The sequence below is a fragment of the Lepisma saccharinum genome, chromosome 11 (assembly GCF_977018435.1).
Source record: "Lepisma saccharinum chromosome 11, izLepSacc3.1, whole genome shotgun sequence".
NCBI lineage: Eukaryota > Metazoa > Arthropoda > Insecta > Zygentoma > Lepismatidae > Lepisma > Lepisma saccharinum.
The window spans coordinates 33,551,897-33,572,727 of record NC_139239.1 but is presented as its reverse complement, the minus strand read 5'-3'; the positions used below and the strand labels follow the sequence as shown (position 1 = coordinate 33,572,727).

General features: G+C 37.0%; 1 protein-coding gene across 3 annotated transcripts; it reads left to right on the top strand.

Annotated features, from left to right (window-relative positions):
* The first annotated feature begins 61 nt into the window (after positions 1–61).
* On the top strand, positions 62–17,979 carry LOC145994703 (pyroglutamyl-peptidase 1). 3 transcript variants are annotated; one of them, XM_083130876.1, is made up of 4 exons: positions 62–237; positions 6,457–6,688; positions 11,386–11,618; positions 13,626–14,416. In XM_083130876.1, the coding sequence occupies exons 2-4, from the start codon at positions 6,485–6,487 to the stop codon at positions 13,693–13,695; spliced, it is 507 nt and encodes a 168-aa protein (XP_082987002.1). In that variant the 5' UTR covers positions 62–237; positions 6,457–6,484; the 3' UTR covers positions 13,696–14,416. The 3 variants fall into 3 exon arrangements, with proteins under 3 accessions (XP_082987002.1, XP_082987001.1, XP_082987000.1); XM_083130875.1 differs by lacking the exon at positions 13,626–14,416 and adding an exon at positions 15,176–17,979 and having other exon boundaries at positions 65–237; positions 6,460–6,688; XM_083130874.1 differs by lacking the exon at positions 13,626–14,416 and adding an exon at positions 15,176–17,979 and having other exon boundaries at positions 66–237.
* The last annotated feature ends 2,852 nt before the right edge of the window (positions 17,980–20,831 follow it).

The following is a 20,831-nucleotide window of genomic DNA, read 5'->3' as shown; positions in this document are numbered from 1 at the left end:
GGTGCACAATTGTCCTGAATTATCTTTGTCCGGCTTGGAAACATATTTCAGCAGCTTTTTCATACAACCACACAGAAGGAACCAACCAAAGAGGAGCGTATATAAGCTCTTAAGGAACAAGGAAATAGAGAAATAGGTTATCAACCACAGATGTAGCAGAGTGTAGCGAAACTCTATCTATATTCTTTGCGCTATCACTAACATCCTGTGTATATAAACTGGAAAAGAAGACTTCAGGTAAGAACTGTGTTTGTTATAAATGTGTCAGAATTTATTTAAACCGAAACCAATTGTCGGTGAGTTATTTCGGCTAGAGTCTAGTTTACGTCCTTCTTGCCCACTCCTTCTTACCAGTTTACTCTTTCTTGCGCACTCCTTCTTACCCGTTGACAAAACCGTGCTAGCAGACAGCTGGCGCTCCGGCATCCGTAGAGTAAGTAAGTTTTTCTTTTTACACTTTCTGTCACTTACCATTCACGGGAACGAGGTATGCATACGAGGTTAGGTTAGGTTCCATTAGCACTCATTTCACCCCTAAATATGTGCTTCATCATCGAAAAATGTCCTCAGTACGTTCAATCACGCATATCCGGACAACATCGGTTTTTCTCGATTTTCTCCTCCAGGAAACTTTTCCTCGCCTTGGGATTTAGTTTGTTGAATTCCTTATAAAATAACCTTTCCAACGATATATGACACGTATTCCTTAGGAAAAGGACGTAAACTAGACTCTTACCATTTCTCGTATCGGACAAACGGCTGAAATTTGCTAGTTCATTTAATTTGAATATTCGTACTTACGTATTCTGCATTGAGAAACATTGCTGAAGGTGGCATTTCGCTTATTTCACGGAAATAAGCTCTATTTGCGACGTATCGAGTAAGTTTTCTTCGTTTCTTTTTGCCTTCGGTAACACGCAAAATGGCGGTCACAGTTTCACTAACGTACTCGGCATGCAGTGTTTCCACCCCACTACACCCAAAAATACCTACGTAGCCCCACAAACCATTGACGCATAGCCCCACGAACTTTCATACATAGCCCCACGAACCATTTCCGGTAAGGTTAGGTTAGGTAGGGTCGCTATAGGTTACAATAGTTAAAAATTGGTTTCGAAAAAAATATGCGTAGCCCCACACACCATTCTCGCATAGCCCCATGAACCATTGACACATAGCCCCACAAACCATTTGCGGAAACGTATCTTTTTCAGTTACAAAAACACGTGTTTGGAAACACTGACCGGGATTACGTCATTACACACAGGCTACATCCACCTGGAAGTAAATGGATGCAAGAGCTTTCGTGCATCGGTCACACATTTATATCGAAAAATAGATGATTTACCGGCAAAATTCAATGAACGATGCGAGAAAACACTTCCTCGAACTTCCACAAGTCTAAAGAAACTGCATTTGGTAAGTAATTTCTCCTGTAGGCTAAATTTGAAGAAATCCGTTTGTCCGATACTATAAATTTACCTTTTTTGGTGCATGTAATCAAATTCAAAATGTGTCAGTTGCTTGGTGAACTACAAAGCAATCACTTAACAAGTACTGTGTATAAATTTTTTTTAGTAAGAAAAGGAAACTTAAAGATAACATGTTTTGCATCTCCTCAATATCTTCTTCACACTCATTTTGGCCCAAGTTCCTTTTGTTTTATTGCAATTTCATCATGCTACGAATGCAATTTTTACATGGTTCGATTTTGATGTATGTCTGTTAACACATACTGCAGAGTTTTAGCGATTACTTAAGATTTTGTTCAATATATGCTTTCGTGGTTAGGTTTGGTTCCCTTAGCATTAACATAAAGTCCCTAAATGCATTATACTAAGATTCCGATTTACTTCTACTTTCATTCCCATGCTTCTACGATATTTACTGTCGCTTGTCGACGGAGAATATCTTGTCCATGAGAAGTGCGTAAGGTAATTTTTAAGTTATTCTTTTCAACTATAAATAACTTTTTTTTGAGTCCAAGCAGTGCGCATTACTTTAAGGAAGGTTCAAATTTTGTTTAACCGTAGAACACTTCCGTGTTCCAATATTACAGTATAACTACCGCTACGTAAATTTTATGTACATGAAGAAATCTATTTTTAAAACAACCTCTACATCATGAAAACAAATTTCTATACATTGTGAACATTATTTTGTTTATTTTTCCTTATATTGGAATTTTATTCTTCATTTTAAAATGTATAAGTATGGTTTTATTAAACATAGAATATTTTAAGAGAAGGTCTTGCTTGACAAGCCCGTTCGTACATTAAGAATGAAGGCGAATAGTTCGAACAATGAAAAGCAAACAATAATAATATTCATAACGCTGTAAATAAGGAACAAATGTAATTTTAAAGTCTTACAAGAAAATAGTGCACGTTTCTAAACCTTTGTTTTCAAAATCTAAGTATCCAAATCGGATTTACAAATGTCAAAATTACGTGGAAGATACTTCTCATTTTACACAGCTACGTAAAATTGACGTACAGTGCACAACATAACAAATGAAATCAAGACGATCATCGCTTGCACCCTCCTTACCACAGTGCTGCCTTACGTCTGATCGACAACTTGAGGCACTGCTAGGCAGAGGGGTGAGTGGGTGCGAGGTGGGAGGTAGGGGAGGGATTTGAGTGCAAAGCATACGTAAAATTTACGTACGGTAGTGTTCCACAAATTGGCTTCCCACAGGAGCAGTACGTAGTTGTCATACTCCTTTTCTTGTAGTTGCAGAAACTGCAATACTTTCGGTTCCCTTGTGACATGGCTACTACTGTACTTGTCTCTTCCTTCCCCAGTACCTTCAAGATTAACTTTCTTAACTCCTGTGACAGTCCCGGATTTATTATTCTTTGCTCCTGCCAGATCTTGGTCAAGTTCTCATGGAGGTGAAGCATGAACTGAATTCGTGAGAATGGTCTCTTTTCTGAGTTGCCCTGATTGTTGTAGAAGTTGTGAGTGTGAATAATGTATCCATTGATCGCTGCGATGTTGATCATATTATAGAAAAATGAGATATTATAGAAAATTTCATGCAAATCTTCCGTGAATACAAATGGCGTTATTACTACATGCACGTCAAAATTACGTGCAAGATTTTTCTTTTGTTACTATCGCTACGTATTACTGACGTACAGAGTCTCACATAATGCACAAACTGAAGACGTTCACTGCTTCCGCCCTCCTTACCACAGTTTTGCCACGCACCTTACAGAATGCCCGAGGAATACCATAGGTGGAGGGGTAGGTGGGTGCGATTTGGGAGGTAGGGGAGGGAATTGAGTGCGAAGCATAGTAAATTTTACGTACGGTAGTGTTCTAGGGTTAACAATGATTTCCAAATTCTACAATAATTAGGTTTGTGCTAGGAGAAATCAAAAAACAATCAGAACAGTTACCCTCATTTTTCTTAAAATGTTAGGATTGTTTTATGGTGGAGGCCGAACAATGGAAAGAAAAATGTTTAGAGCACTTTGGATGTTGGAAGACCGAAAGACCGCGATGCTATATTCCAGAAGAGTGAACAGTACTCAGGGCCTGTTTTTCAATGTCTGGTCAACTTTTTGGTCAACCAACATGCAGTTGTAGTTCACCTCCACTCTTAAGCAACACCGGGTTTTTCATTGCGAAAATAACCATGGGTTCGCTGACCTTAGGTTGGGCACGGAACAATTGTATGTTGGTAATGCTGGTGCGAGGAATTCGATCCGGTTAAGTTTTCATCTCTGAGAAACTTATTTCTTCAAATTTACAGGAGAAAGTACTTACTGATCTGACTTTCCATAGACTTTTCAAAGGTTGTGGAAGTGTTTTTCCCCATCGTTTAATTTATTTGGCCGGTGAATCATGTATTTTTCAAGATTAATGTCTCTCCGATGCACGAAAGCTGTTGCATCTTTGTCCTTCTACTACGTGAACCAAATCTTGCGTGCGTTTGATGACGTAATGTCCACGCAGTGTTTCTAACCACACGGTTTTGTAACTGTGTAAACGTTGCAGAATTATCTTGAATTTTTCTGATGTTGAATAACAATTTTAACTATGTTTACCTAACCTTGCTGTGCATTGTTCGTGGAGCTATTTATGAATGGTGTGTGGGGCTACGTGCATGGTTCGTGAGGCTATTTATGAATGTTGTGTGGGGCTATCCGTAAATGGTGCATGGGGCTGTCCGTGCTTGTTTCGTGGGGTTTTCGAACCTGGAAAAAAAATACAAAATCAGTAACACAAAAGTAGATATTTTTCGATGAAGAATGTTGCAACACTTCATAACCACTGATCATCGACAACGCGAGTTAAGATTTCTCTGCCATATTGCGTGTAACGCAAGCGAAAACGAACAAACAAGAATTACTCGATATGTCGAAAATTGAGATTATTTGCGTGAAGAAAGACAAATCCCACTTCACGAATCGTCAGCAATGCAGAATATGTAAGTACCAATGTGAAAAATAAGAAAATAAATGAATATGAGATGTTTCCCGGAGATTAAAACTGTAATTTCGATCCCACTGCCATCTAGATGTCTAAATTCAAATCAAATTTCGCCTGGTATGAAAAGGTAGAACTACAATAGGGCAGGTGCGGTTGTTGAAATACATTGTTTACATTGCAAATACAGAACCTCAAGTGTGTGTATTGCATTGCTACAAAGAAATACACATAAGGGGAAAACAATTACTACACATTTGGCTTTTTCCTAAAAGAGATTGACTTCACAAAATATTAAAATGTAGCACAAATAAGTATTCTTTCATACAGGATGAAAGAGACATCAGATGCAAATAACTCCTATCTAGCCCAGAGAGAGAGACCTCCCTCTTTAGGAGAGAAGAGGGGTGCCTGGGAGAATTCTCTCTCTCTCTCTCGTCTTCTTCTTCAGGTCAGGGAGGAAAGAAAGCCTTCCTTCTTTCTTCCAAGAAAAAGGAAGGAAAGAATGAAGACCCCCTGGGGGCTGATGGGGCTGCTGTTTTTTTTTTTTTAGTGAAGGGTAGAAAGATTTCTCTCTCTTTCCTTTCCTCTCTCTCCCTCTCTCTCTAGAAAGAGAAAAAAGGGAGGGAGACCAGTACAGCATTCACATGGCAGGAAATGACACCATTATTTGCTTAGGACAGAAAATTGACTCCCCCCACCCTTTAATTGACAAGGTCTCAGTTCTTTGTATGAGAGTGTAAACTGCAGCAGGCAGTGTTGTAGTACCATTTCAAACCCTACAGTTCTGCTGTTGTCTATGGTCACATAAACTCTATGCTGAACGAAAGAAGGTATGAGTCATAACTGTATCATTTGTAGTTTCCAAGTTATTAAACTTTAGTTCAAGCAATACCTAATTTTGGATTTCATGCTAAAAACAGCCCCGGTGTTAAGACTAATATCATGAAAACAGCCCCAGTGCTTAACAGTTAAGCTTACTATCTTCGGTATATGTTTGGTATTTTAGTAAAACGTGTGAAATTTAGTAGAAATCTAGGGTGGACAAATATATTGCTTTACAGATCTCAATCTGGAGTTCCCTGTTGATATAATACCATATTTTTTTGTATATTCAGTTAGTACTTACCAAGCTAAATTTTCTTTACAAAGATTGATTTGGTTCTTTATAATCTCAAGTAAATTGGATTTCTTGCCAAATTGTAGAAATATCTAATCAATTCCAGTGTGATCTATGATTGTTGTATATTTAAATTATTCACATATATAATGTGTATACTACTTTTCTGCTTCTTCAGGAACATAGTGTCGATGAGGATGAATGATGATTAAATGAGAAATTGAGGAAGTGGTTCATACATAATGAGAGACCAATATCCATTTTTACACAAAACCTTCGATATGGTGATTGGGAGCAACCACTCAATGTGCTTGCCCACTAAGGTAGCTAAATGTTAATTTTTTTTAAAAAAAGTTATGTACTTTATTACTTTTATATTTCAGGGAAAGAATTGTAAGCATTCACATCTTCCTATAATTTTACTAGTAGTATAACTACACACAGGGTGTCCACAAATTATCTATTTTATTGAAAAGTGATTTTACTCTTAATGTTTTTCATGGTATGTGTTCGTTAACACATTACTTTCAACATGTGCACCATCCACATCACGACACACTTCCCGTATATCCACAGTGGCTCGAAAGACGTTCAGGAGCATTGCTGGTATTATGGCAGCGGTAGCTTGTGTAATGCGGTTTCAAAGCTCCTCCAATGTGGTAATAGGTCGGGTGGAGATGTGGATGGTGCATATGTTGAAAGTAATGTTTAATGAACATATACAATGTAAAATATTGTTAGTAAAATCCCTATTTCAACAAAATAGATAATTAATTTAAGGACACCCTGTATAGAGAAGACTATTTGCTGTAAAAAGTACTTCTTTGAATGATTTGTGAATTATATTTATCACATAGACCACATATTTTGATTTGAAGCTCCTTGTTCTGTTTCAGAAGCTTGGAGTGGTTTCAGAAGGAAGTTATGGGGAGTGACACAGTGGTGGTGACTGGCTTTGGACCTTTTGCAGGCCATGCAGTAAATGCAAGTTGGGAAGCTGTTAAACTCCTTCCTTCTCTAAACACTGAAGGGGAGTTAGATGTCAAGCTTGTTACAGTACAAATTCCAGTTTCTTATAATTTTGTGGAAGAAAAAATTCCTGCCCTGTGGAGAAAATATCACCCTTTGGTAAGTTTTAATCATAATCAAAATATTGCTAAATGATGGACATGTCATAATAAATTGAATGTTTGATACATCTTGTAGTGCTCTTACTATAGGCACTATTATTTCCTTGGCTTTAGTCTTTTTTGTTTTTCCTTTTTCATCTTGTTACTTCAGTCCTGCGGATGTCCATGTACATCCAATAGGTACAGTCATGGACACTTCTGGATTGTAGTGATTCTGTTGAAAGTAAATGAGATCATTACAACCCCAAAGTGTCCGTGACTGTACATTATACAGTTGATCCCCAATTTCACGGTCCCCTGTTTTACATTTATCCCCATTATACATTCAATCTTGATGGTCCCAACATAGCAAAATGTTGTTATATTTTCCCGCATTGTAAGTTTTTTCAGCTTGGTCCCCTGAAAAACTGTCCACTGTATAATCATGCTGCCAGAGTATTATTTACAAATCTGTTAATATTACATTCGAACATTAATGAAATGTATTCTTTTATGCAAAGATCTTTAGAAATACAAAAAAGTAATGTAAATAAAAAAAGAAACACCAGAACTTTACAGTGGGAAGCTTGATTTATGGAATTTTCTTTCTAAGAAGCCAATGGTCTGTCATGCTCGCACTTATAATTAATTGACTGTGAAAAGAAGTAAAATTCATAAATTTTGAATAATTATAAAGCAAATATCATATGTAGCAATTGTGGAGACGAGAATCTTAACCCATTGAGACAAGTATCCTAATTGAGCCAATAAAAATTCATTTTATAATATACTATTTCCATTGTCATTGTTTTTAGTATAAATCTGATTGTGTTCTCGATCATCTTGCAGGGTGGCTACTCAGCGGGAATTCCTTGAATTCCGGGAATTATGCGTGAATTTTTCTCCGTAGACGTGAAAAATTGTAACTTTTATTAATCCAAATGAATTCATACATTTACAAATGTCCCGAGGCAAGTTTTTTACAGTTTAGCTTTTATTTTTGTCAAGGAAGAAAAATGAAGCTGCGTGGAAAAAATAAACAGAAGTCCCTCAATCCTTTTACTTTGTTAGTGTGCTTTGCAGAACAATCTATCTGACACATAGGCATGCGTACGGAGGGCAAGGGGGCCAATCCCCCCCCCCAATCATGGACGTCTGTATCTTTTTCCGCTTAGGGACAAGCAAGGCATTTTTCCATGAGGCATATTACACCGATAATAGTGTTTCCCCCCTCAAAAAACACCACTTGAATTTGAAATTATCGCATTAATCTAAATTACTATAACTGAAATCAAATTTTACGTGTGAATATATACTTATGACATTCTATTTGTAAGGGGGAGGCACGGCCATCCTTGCCCCCCCCCCCCTTCCAGATGTCCATGTCCCTACATTGTTATGCTTTCACCTAGAAATTTAGTGTAGAGGAATCTTATCGCCGGTATTAAACAATATTATAGTCTGAAAGAAAATAAGTATTTTAAAACCGATGAAAGTTCAAAGCAGCTACGGGGAAAGGGGTGCAGTGGTGCACCCACAGGGGGCACTGGACATTGCCCCTCCCCAGCTTTGGACAACCTGGTGAGAGGCAGTAATAAGTAAGGTTTGCACCCTTGAATTTTTTGAAAGTTCGCCTTGAAAACCGGGAATTATACTTGGAATTTTATCATGGCTCTAGAGTGGCCACCCTGTCTTGGCTTGCATCATCTGCATTAATGAAGAATGGTACAAACTGTTCTTTGTCAGAAGGTAGGAAGCATTTTCACACACCTTGATATCCTAAAGGTTTTGTTATATTCAAGGGAGGGGGGAGTGGGAGGTTGCAGATAGATCAAGTGCAGAAGAGTTCGAAGAAAGTTATCAGGTAATGTGCAAAATCATCTGGGGGGAAAATATAATTAGAATTACATGTACAAAAGATTTTCAACATCAGTCAGAGAAATAACTTAGGAGTGGAAAGGTCAGGGAAATTTGTAAAGAAAATGTTGAAAAACACAGAAAAATCAGGATTTTCTCAAACTATTTTATTTTCAACAATATTGAACAAATGATTAATTTTATTAAAATGTAAAATTGAAACTGTGACACATATTATTATGTTAAATCATTATAGAGTCCTTTCAAAATTACAAATGCATTATACCTAGGTAGAGTTGTCTGGAGAGTTAATTAAAAGTGCCAGGAATTTGGTTTTGTGAAACAAATGGAAACACAGTTACTCTTCAGTCTTCTTAGACAGTGCATCTGTAACAATTATGCCTCTTTTATATAATGACGTGTCATAAAACACAAAATTTTATTTTGTATATCAGGAAAGCAGTAATACATATAAATCTAACACCATTCATAATTTCTCATCAGATCACAGTGGTCAATTTTTTATACATATTGTCTTCGTTTTTTTTTTTCAACTGTCTCGTTTGAACAAAATCAATGATTATTTTCATCTCATTCTCTTCATTTAATTCTTTAAATACCTCCTGATTACACTCATAAAATTCTTGAAGATTTAGGACAATACTTATAATGTCTGTGAGGACGGTGTATTTATCACACAATAACATGTTCCATATGGTTGCCGTCATTGCGAATAACAAATTCCATGCATTCGATGAGTTTGGACACCATCTGGGAGCACTGTTCAGGGAATACATCTCCCAGCACTGAGTCGATGTTCTCGCATAGTTCTTCCAAAGTTCGTGATACTGGTGAGAAACATTGTTCCTTCAACATTCCCCACAGAATCGCATCACACATCGTCAGGTCCGGACTTCTTGGAGGAAAAGAGAAGGCAATCCCTCTGGACACAAAGCGTTATGGAAATAGTTCCCCTAACAGTGCCTTGTTCCCCAGGCCCATGTGTGGGTTGGCTCCATCTTGCTGGAAAACTTGCTGATGGAAATACAGATTATTCAGATCACAAAATGTCTGTAAATCTGCATGAAACCGGGCGATGACCTGTTCCCTGTATACCACTGATGCAACCGTTCTTCGGTTACCAGCTTAATTTTGAATGTAATAGGGTCCAATAACACCATGTCATGACACTGCCACTCACGGTCTCGGAATGGAGCGATGTTTGTGTGTCCACTGATGCAACCGTTCTTCGGTTACCAGCTTAATTTTGAATGTAATAGGGTCCAATAACACCATGTCATGACACTGCCACTCACGGTCTCGGAATGGAGCGATGTTTGTGTGTCCACTGATGCAACCGTTCTTCGGTTACCAGCTTAATTTTGAATGTAATAGGGTCCAATAACACCATGTCATGACACTGCCACTCACGGTCTCGGAATGGAGCGATGTTTGTGTGTCCACTGATGCAACCGTTCTTCGGTTACCAGCTTAATTTTGAATGTAATAGGGTCCAATAACACCATGTCATGACACTGCCACTCATGGTTATGGTCTCGGAATGGAGCGGTGTTTGTGTGTACTCGTCGGGCTTTTCCCAAACTAGAAAATGCATGTGTTGCTTGTTGACATGACCACTGAGCAGCACATAATACTCATCCGAAAACCACCAATAATCCATGTAATGTGCTAACACACATCCACACTATGCATGCGAGCATGGAAATCTGGAGGCTTCAGCTCCTGAAACACCTGTATGCTACACAAATGAGCACCAATGTCTTTCACAATACGACACACTGATCCATTCTATGTCTAACTCTTTGAGTTGTTGGGATACTGCAGGACTTTCTGAAACACATGACCAACAGTTCTGTTTGTTCTGGTGCTGCATGTGCACCAAGATCATCCTTCATTGTGATTTGTCACCGACCCTGTTTGTTGGAACATGTCCACCCACTTGAAGATGATTTTCTTTGGAGGTGCTTGTTGATGAAAATCCTCTTCAAACCCACGACGTACAGCTGCCAAGGATGATCCACCATTTTGACCGGTACCATAACTTCTGAGGTAATACTCCACACCCCAAATCTGTTCTGTTACCTTCCCCCCCACCTTGTACTATTTAATGGTTCCATTGTTCTATATGCCTTATGTAGTCTACGATTATACTCTACACTCGACTTTTGACATTATCCATGACAAGCAGTAGCATTGCTGAATGAATTTAATTTTTCATAATTCTCTTGAACTCGGGTTGGCAATCAATATCTGTGACAAAGTCTGCAGGATATGCTAAGAGCAAGAACTTGTTGCCATGCAGATCATCTAAGACTGCAATTTGCAACAAAACAAAACTCGTTAGAATTTTTAATTTGGCCCCTCCCTGTAGGCTTTTCTCTTGCCAATCCTTTGGTTCCAGGTATTGATAGTGCTGCAACCAGATACTACTCTTCCTGCCTGAATATTTGATTTGTTAATATCTGAATCCCATTAAAAAAAAAAAAATAGGGTGAAGGCTTACTGAAATGTCATACGCAATGTCCAAGTTATACCAGGATTACTTCATGCAGCCCCAATTGTTGCTACCAGCAGAGTTCTACGCAAGGCAAAAACCAAGAGTTCATTCTGTCCCACCCACTTACGTAAAAGTATTCCAAAATAATGAGTTGATTTATATGAAAGTTGGATTTTATCATTACTGTAAAATTGGCATGCATTTTGTAGTGTGAGTAACACAGACCTCCTTTAATATGTTCCAATAGGATATTGGTGAAGGGTGTGATTGGTGACTTTTATTTTCATTGAAGGTTTCTTAACAACAGGACAAGTGAGTGATAGTAGTGGTCTGGTTTTTAGCTAGTTGTCCACGTTGGAGTTTCCAGTGCAGCGTCTGCGATAACCTTAGAGTTAGGAGCATATAAATCAGGTTACTCACAGCCGGATGTAGAAGGCCAGGCTCCTTGCAATGGGAGATGCCGCCATGGATGCGAGGAGAAGATAGAGCCAATATTTGATGTGAGGAGGGTCAGCAACGAGATCAATGGAGCCGACCATGGTATTCTGACATGTGTTTCTTCCAATGCAGGCAGGTAAGTTTCTGATTGATATGGTAAAAAGATAAATTGTTATGTGAAATTGGAACATGTCAAAATCTAAGCCATGCATGGGTGACATTCACACATAAAATGTAAGGTTCTAGACATGCAACTGGATTAAAATATCGTAATGAACTAATTTCATGGAATTATCAAGTACTTTATGCTTTCTGCTAATAAATGGATAAAAAACTTCAGCATGAGAACAGAGCCTGAATGCATGAAAAGTATTGATGAAAATGTTTTACATGTGTGACACTTAAAAAATGTAGCAAAGTTTGACTTCATTTGTCTGTGAAGCATGTAGGCTAGAGATGCTAATAATTTTTGTTGGTGAAGTATGCAATTAAAAACAATAGTAATTTCTAGATTGATTGATTTTGTTATTTACATGGAGTTACTATCCTTGGGATGCCCTCATTTTCTTCCCTTCCCTCACCTTAATTTTAAACATTTTTATCTACACCAATCGTTTAGATGTGCAATAAGTTTTTTAATGTAACTGCACTTTCTTTACTCTGCTCCTGAGGAAGCCAACAGGTGTTGTTTTGCCCACTTTCTCCTTTTTTCTCCTCAGATTCTGAAGACAGTGTGTATGTGTTTGCATCCCCTCAGCCAGTAGCTGGATTAGTCTTTCATGTTCAAGAGTGGATAATTGTTTTTTGTCAGGTCCATAATGATATCGTGACCCCAAAATGTTGCAATCCTGCCTTTTATGAACCTGCATACCACACTTGAAGGAACAACAGGGAACAACAGCTTTTGCCAGAGGACTGGACTGGAATTTTTTTTTAAACATGGACTGTAATAATATATCTTTCCAGTACTACAGTACCACTTTCTGCAGAGATTTAAGTTAGAACTGATTTAAATGGATCCATTTTCGCGTGATATTTTGGTTCCAGAACCAAATTGAAATGCCTTAAAGATAAAAAGTTTCTTTACAGTTTAGAACCCATTTACGTTTGCTGATTTTCTCTCGAGCATAATTGAATTTATTTACAATTCCTGGATCTTTAACAACCCTGGTACACAGACAATCTGCAAGCATTGAAGTTCTGAAGAGTTAATAAGGTGGTGTTACTTTGTTTTGTCTAGCATCGTGAACAAACTCCTTTACCTGTTGTTAGTACAACAAGGTACTAGCTAGCATGGTGATCCAATTCTGTACAATATTCATTAGGGAGATTTGTTGGTGCAAGTCCAAAGCAACTAAATTTTAGCCTCTTCCTTTGAAGTCACACTTCCAACAGCCAACCTTCCCCACTCTCATCTCGAGTATGTGTGTTCGGTTGGTGTCTATTGCCAACTGTTTATTTATTTACTTTTGCAGGGTAACAAAATAGTCATCTGGTTAGACCACCTGTTGCAAAACATTACTACACAGATTGCTGACATACATTAATATAATAGACTGAGCAATACATCAATTTCTTACTGAAATATTCTGCATTTCTAAACAGATGGAAGAAAACCTGCAATATGCTGCAATTGCTATTGATTTTAGTTTCTATAATTTGTTAATTTCTACACATAATGATTAATGACTTTCATATTTATTTGGTTTTTATTAGTTGAGATATAATATAGAGAGTTAAGTTATCAAACTTTGTCAACCAGATTTTATGTATTAGGAACCAAATGGTGATTGGTGATTGATTTGGTGTTTTAAGTCCACTGGACCTACAGTTTAATGTGGGATCTGAACCACTTGTGCCTCCACCGGGTATCGAACCTGGGATCCCTTGATTACAAGGCGATGATGCTACCTCTGCACCATCGGGGAGGCATGGAACAAAATGGTGTCCAAATGACGAGATTATGCTTTTAAACCTGTTCGGCGAAAGAACAAACTTCAAAATTCTATTTTCTTCTTTTCCGTTGAAAGCCAGGTAGGGTCACACAACCGCTGAATCAATTGCCTTTGTCCAGTTGCCGTGGAGAGGGGAAATTCTTGTCATATTCTACATTGGCAAATTTTTTGTTTCCTTTTTTAAACAGTACCCTCAACAAGGTCAAGCACGGCGAAGACAAATGGATGCCACAACGTAGCAAGCGAATGGATCTCTGATTCCCTGCCTCTCACAGAAATGTGAGTGAAGGGTGCATGTTGACAGCAAAAGGTGTCATGTGCGACTGGACAAAAATCAGGCATGTAGCAACACAGATATTTTCCCCCTTGGAACTGCCACAACTGGAGGCGAAAAGTCAGGGTTTCCTGAAGTTTATTCTTTGGCCAGTCAGGCTTTAGTGGTTAGCACAGCATCTACAATGCCAGGGGTTCTGGGTTTGAATCCTGACATTGGCATGGGCATTTTTTATGGTGTTCCTTCATAAACTTCATCATCATTCATCCGCATTGTCATGAATAGCCAAAAGTGGTAGAAAAATGACGCTAAATAACAAAAATCAAATTAAATAAAAAAAACAGTGGTTTCCAGTATACCGTATTTACTCATGTATAATGCACACTTTTTTCCAAAATATTTGCACCCAAAAATTGTGGTGCGTATTATGAATGGAATAATTCAGACAGCCAACATGAAACCGTACAGGATCGTTCCATGATTTTGGGACACTGCATTGATTTTTCATGTTTACGGAACCTTATCATGTTATATATCGTTGTAAAGCTTAAATCCTGCAGTTTCTGAATATGATAACGATCCAATTCAAGATAACAACATTAATGTGAAATGTGGTTGAAGTAAGTTCATCACAAAATGAAGGAATGTTCTGATTTTTATGGTACTTTGGATGAAAGAAAACATAAGGAAAAAGATAATAAAAATCGTGTATTATTGGCTAAATTGTGTAAATTCGTTAATTGAAAAATTTTGTGCTGGTAACTGCTATTTGGAAGGTCTTGAATGTGCCTCGTATAAATGTTACATTAGTCACGGAAAGAAAAAGTATATATTTTGAAGTTCTTTTAGAAAAAGTAAAGTATTTGTTGGACGAGAAATAATAGAAAATAACTTCCTGAGCACGGTAAATCCATAACATAATTCTGATCTATTACAGAATAAATAAGGTGGTTAAAGAGTGAAAGCTTTGGAATGCTAAACACAATGGAGGAAGAGGGGGGAGGTGGCATGGTTTGGAGACTTATTGTTTACACAAGAGGATACTTTCCTCTTGGTTCACATAGCAACAGGTGACTCATTGAATAGGTATGATGTCATTCACTCTTGATCAGCATAGCAACAGCTTTATGACCTACAACTAAGAAATCCATGTCTTGAAACTGGATTGTACTGCATATTATATACGAGATATAATTTTTTGTCACTTTTACCCATCAAAAACCAGGGTGTGCATTATACACGCACGTGCACTATACATGCGTAAATACGGTATTTTTTAGACTGTCTCTCATTTTGTGCACCCCATAAGATATCCCCAACTTGAGGAAAATATTGGCTGCTGACATTGATCATTAAATTTAAATCTATATGATACAGATATATTGATGTCAACTCAACCCTGATATAAGTTTTTGTGTCTGTATTCAATGGCAAGTCAATACTTTTGTGTAATTTTCTTTTCAGGTATCTTTGTGAATTCATATACTATACATCTCTAAGCATTGATAACTCTCGTGCAATGTTCATCCATGTGCCTGAACTGAACAAACCATATTCTGCAAAACAGTTAGCTACTGGCATCAAGAAAATTCTGAGTGTATTAGTGAGGGAGGTTAGAAATCAAAAGTGCCAGATTGTAAATAATAGTGTGGAATAGTATACAAATTACATTGATAAACACAAAATAAATTCATTTTATAAATTTATATTTTATATAATGTATAAGAGAAAGTTGTGTGAAGAATTGTACTATATTACAATCATGATATAACCTGTTACATTTCTTAAAGGTCATTGATAAATAGGTATATAGGTAATATTGTTTTTTCAGAAATATATTCATAGTAACTATATTTGCCCAATTATCACATAGTTACTTTTTATCTTGAGTTTTATACCAGTATTCCTTTTTTAAAATTTTAATTGTATTTTTTTAAGTCAAGATCTGATTGGCAGCAATGTATACCTCTTTGAAAATATGTTTTGCAGCTGGTTTGATGTGATAATGATGTCTGATAACATATAATGTTAGAAATGATATATGATGTCAAACAGTGATTTTGAATCTCATGTGGTAAATGATTTACATGTGTGAATCTTGTGGCCAGTGAATTTGTTTTACATGCTTAGGGATATTGATATTAATATTATTATTAAAACTTATATGTCCTGATATTTTTATACAGTTATCTTCGTTAATTTTCTTTACAATTGTGTACATTGCTTTTTTTATGCAAAAATAAACCAACACATTAGTATTAAGTTGAAATATGAGAGAGAGAGAGAGTCAAATGGATAGGCTTAAATGTTTTTTACCTTGTAATGTTTTAAATACATTTACTCATCATATTTTGACACAGTCTCCAACATTGGAATTGCATGGATACCTCTAGGAAAAAGTCTTTTGGCTTTACCTCTTCATCGGACTTGGAGCACTTGCCTCCGAGTGTCTCTTTGAATGATCCAAAGATGTGAAAATCACTGCAGGTGAGGTCTGGCAAATATGGTGGATGTGGAAGACAATCAAAGGATGGATCTTATATGGTTACAAGACAAACTGACAGTATGGGGTCTAGCATTGTTATGTTGCAACAAAACATTCAGAAGTCCATGTTGTTTAGACCTGATCGCAGGATGTAAGTGGTTCTTGAGTATGTAGTATTTCAAAATGACCCCTTATTCATTCCAAAATGTGAGTCAGAATAACATTTCTAGGTGATGGTTGTGTGCTGATTTTGCTCACTTTCTTGGTTTCTGAGTGATGGTAGTGGAGCCAGGTTTCATCCCCATTGATAGTTCTTCCTGGGAAGTTATCACTTTCAGCTGCATAGCACCACAGGTTCCTTATGAGGATCAGTATGCCAATCTTTCAATTTCTGCACTGACCTTGCAGAAACTTCATGGAACTGAAGGTCCATCATAGACAATATGTCGTGATGACATGTTGATCCACAACTCATATCCATATGGGCAGCTATTTCATCCACTATTACTTGCTAATTTTCCTTCACCATGGCGTCAACTCTTGCAGTGGTCTCTTGACATCACTACTCGATGTGCCTAATCTAGCCAAGGAGAGAGTGTCCGTTTTATTTAAAAACTTCCTAATAGTACATTTGTACACTTGTAGTAACAAACTGAGTAACTTTCATCCTTTGATGATCCATTCACTACTGAAAAAAAAATGTTTAACAGAAACCTGTTCCTCCTTGGTGCATGTTGCAAGTGTTTTTTGCACAACGTGTTCAGACTTCATGCTGCCACTTGTTGGCCACTCTTCAAACCATGAGTATCACATCACATTGCTACAGGACAAGTAAGTGCTGTCTGAATTTTTATCAGACTTTTATGGAGGTTTCATACCAAAGCAGCATGCAACATGCATTGCTTGAGGATTTTGCCAATTAAATGCAGGTTTGTGCAAACTTCCATGCCGCTACCGTGTGAAACGTTACTGTTGATTGGCTCATTCCTAAGACACATGTGTCACATTTCGCTTCAGTCTGAGCCAGCTCCTGGGTTCAAATCCTGACCTGGGCATGGATGTTTGTAAGTGTCCATTCATCAATTTCATCATATCATCACTCATTCCTATCTTTGCAAATTAGCCAAAATGTGGCACAAGAAGCAAAGTAAAATAGAGCAAATCAATCAATCAATCACTTTGGTCTGAAATTTCCCTTAAGGTTTTCACCTGACTCATGTATATTTTTTGTGTCATGAAATTAAGATAAAAGGGCAGTTGTCACAATTTAATAGAAATTAAAGTTAGATTTACTCTATGAGTTAACATGAAACAATATCAGTTTGAATAAAAATGTTGATGATTTGAATGCTAATTCATTGGTTACTGGATAATATTAATCTTTCCTACCTTTCTGTTTTGTACAGTCTTGTAATAAAAAAAATCGTCCCTGGGTTCTGTTTCCAGCAGGGGCACACTTTAGTTATTCTGATCCTACTTAAAATGTAATTTCAGTTCTGGTTAGTCTAGCTGTCAGGATTAGTCTAAACCAGCTTTGCCATTATTTTATGATTTTTTTGGTATGTGTATGTTTAATGGGGTTAAAACAAATTATGGTTACTGGCTGTTCAAGAGGTTTTATTCCATGTTTTTTTATGAAGATTGTTAAAGTACGAAATGCTTGGACTCATAAGCAGGTTTCTTGCATGAAAGTCATCTTGTTTGGTATGTGGCACATGCAGGGGAGCTGATTGGGCTACAGCCCTTCCTGAAATTTTGGAGAAAATAAAAATGTTCAAATGAATGCAGCAAAAGAACTTGTGGTAAAACCAAAGTGGTAAATGCAAAACTCCCTTAAAGTGACCTCCAATTACCATTTTTGACTATGAACTAATTTTGAAATGAAGGTTAAAAAATAGTAATTATGAAATATTTTATTGTGTATGCCATTCCACCCTGTTCACTCGGGTTTATGTCAGAGATTTGTGCCAGCCAATCTAGTTTTTCCTCTGCCATTTCTTCAAACATGTGGCTATGGTCTTTGCTTTGTGAACTGCTGACAGTGAAATGGGTCATTTCCAAATGGTTTCCATGTGCAAAAAGGCTTCATAGTCATTTGCATTCAAGTATCCAGGCACACAAGCCAGTGAGTAGACCAAGACCATGAAAAACAGCTCCATATCAATTTCTCCTCCTTCACCGAAAATGTTGCATTTGCCATGTTTCCAAATGCCCATTGGAGTGCCACAGCATGTAGAATGATTTATCGCTCCACAGGATATACTTCCATTGGTGATGTGCCCTGCTCCATGGCAGTCATTCTGTGTACATATTATAGGCTTGTGGACTGCAACTATTCCAGTGGATGGTACTATTATTGTTGATTATTATTATTATTATTATAATTATAGTGGATCTAGTTGGTTTTTTGTTAAGTCCCTCATGTTTCCGTTTCAACATTAAAACACCCACAATTGGAGGGTGACCTGGAGGATGGAAGAGCAGAAACTGTGGACACCAATTCTGGCGGCACTGAGCTCACACTATGTTTGCGATGATGGATTTGGCAATTGTACATATGTCTGGGATGCTCCTGTTCCCATTGGCAGGTCATGATGTGTGGACCACAGCACTTACTTTCAAGTGGATGTCCGGTCATTATTAGCCATATAGTGTGCGTGCACATGGAAGAACCATGAATCAAAATTGCAGTGGACACTAACATGCAAAAATTAAGTCACATACTAATTCTTATTTAAAACCGCAACGGAAAATGGGATGTCTTTGGTATGGTTGCCATCAGTCAGCTCCCAATCATCCTTACAAAATTACATTATGTGTGTGTATTTGATTTTCCATGGAAAAACAGAAAAAAAACACAAAGCAAGACATACTGTACTTGTTACTTTAAAAAAAAAGTAATGAACATTTTTGGTAGCAAACTCGAAATATTAGTGTTTTTTAGAATTAGTTTTGAAAATTCAGGTGCCATGGCAATTAGGCACCCTGTATTTGTATACCCCTGTGCATACACACCAGTGAGCAGGCACTCAATGTTGAGGCACTTCATATACTTCATTTCTCGCATCACTGTATCTGTCAGAGCAAGTGGGTATTTGATTTGAGGAAATTATGAAATTTGACACAGATCTGGGTGAAATTTATTTTGCTTCTCATTATAGCTTTCAAAATATCCAACAACATTTGACTTTTTTCAATGTCCACACTTTCAACTGGAGCTTTCGTTCTTGGAAGATAAATATTCTGCTGCAAATACCATCAGGAATGTAGCCAGGGGGAATTGAACCAACATCCTACAAATGTTTCGTTTTTTAAACCTGCCACTTTTTATAATTGTTACATGGCTACTGGCTGGTAAGGGACATTCATCTGACATATGATTGTAACACCTGATCTTTTATGAAGCTCTGGAATTTTTCATCGTAGCACTATCCAAACTTTCTGTATGTTGTTGTAATGACCCCGAGTTGGCCATTACTTTGTTGTGTTATATTATTATTTAATGAATATTAGTATATAATGGCTAGTATATTGTGTCATTTTTATTGTTGTTTATTATAGTTTAACTTATTTTACAGTTAATAATTGATATATATGTTCATAAATATTGTATTAATGTTTACAACTAAATTTCCCAGTATGGCCACCTTTATCATCGATAACTTTATACACCGAAATATCTAGAGTATAAATAGCGGCAAGCTTAAGCATTTTTTATATATACAACAGCAATAGTTTGATTGCTTTTAAACATTCTAAATATTGGAATAAGTTTAATTTCAATCAGTTTGGTAAAACCAAAGTTTTATATTTATTCGTAGTTTCATGTTTTGGCAGATGCCATTCTTTCCTCTCATTATTTCGAAAGCCAATGTTTATTTGTTTAAATTTTTGTGGCGTAGAAGATCATGTGTTGCCATTTGCATTGTTGCTACCACTTATCAAAATTCACTGTGCCAGATGAATGTACCTTTCATTATGTTACTGTTCAAACATATACATTATTTTATCCACTTTCTGGTATTGAAAATTTATTGTATCTGGTACCACTGAGTCAGTGAAAAAAGGTAAACAGTTTTCCTGTTTACCGTTAGTAGTTTCTTTTGCAAGATGCTCGAGAGAAAGATGTTCTTCGCGTAGCGGAAAATTAGGGTTACATATTTCTCGATGTAACCGGTCTAAACTGTTTTATTTTTAATTTTGTCTTAAGTTATAAACGCACAGGCGTTAGTTGAATAGATTATAATTAGAATACGATATCCTGATTTTTCATTTAAAACTGAAAAACTAAATATGCTGACCAAGGCAGTAATTTATTTTATTAAAAACATAAACTAAACGTAACGTTTCAACCTTCTAGCAAGGTCTTCTTCAGACTCTGTGTCAAGTACAAAAGTAACAAGATACAAAAACAGGGCATTATATATACACAAACATTACTCCCTCCAGACTATTTAGAAAGTTGTTTGGAACTTTCTAGCAGGTGAAGCATCTTAGGAATAGCGAGGAATGCAAACAAGAAAAAGGAAAACAGAGAAGAGGAAGAGGAAGGGATTATCTACGAAGTGAAATGTAAAGAATGTCAGAGTGTGTACATAGGAGAAACGAAAAAGAGGCTGAAAGACAGGTTGAAAC

Excerpts from the sequence above, each read along its gene's own strand:
- LOC145994703 (XM_083130875.1), top strand. The coding sequence starts at position 6,485 with ATGGGGAGTGACACAGTGGTGGTGACTGGCTTTGGACCTTTTGCAGGC. Across the intron at positions 6,689-11,385 it reads GGAGAAAATATCACCCTTTG|CTAGTTGTCCACGTTGGAGT; the intron begins GTAAGTTTTAAT and ends TCTGGTTTTTAG. Across the intron at positions 11,619-15,175 it reads GTTTCTTCCAATGCAGGCAG|GTATCTTTGTGAATTCATAT; the intron begins GTAAGTTTCTGA and ends TTTTCTTTTCAG.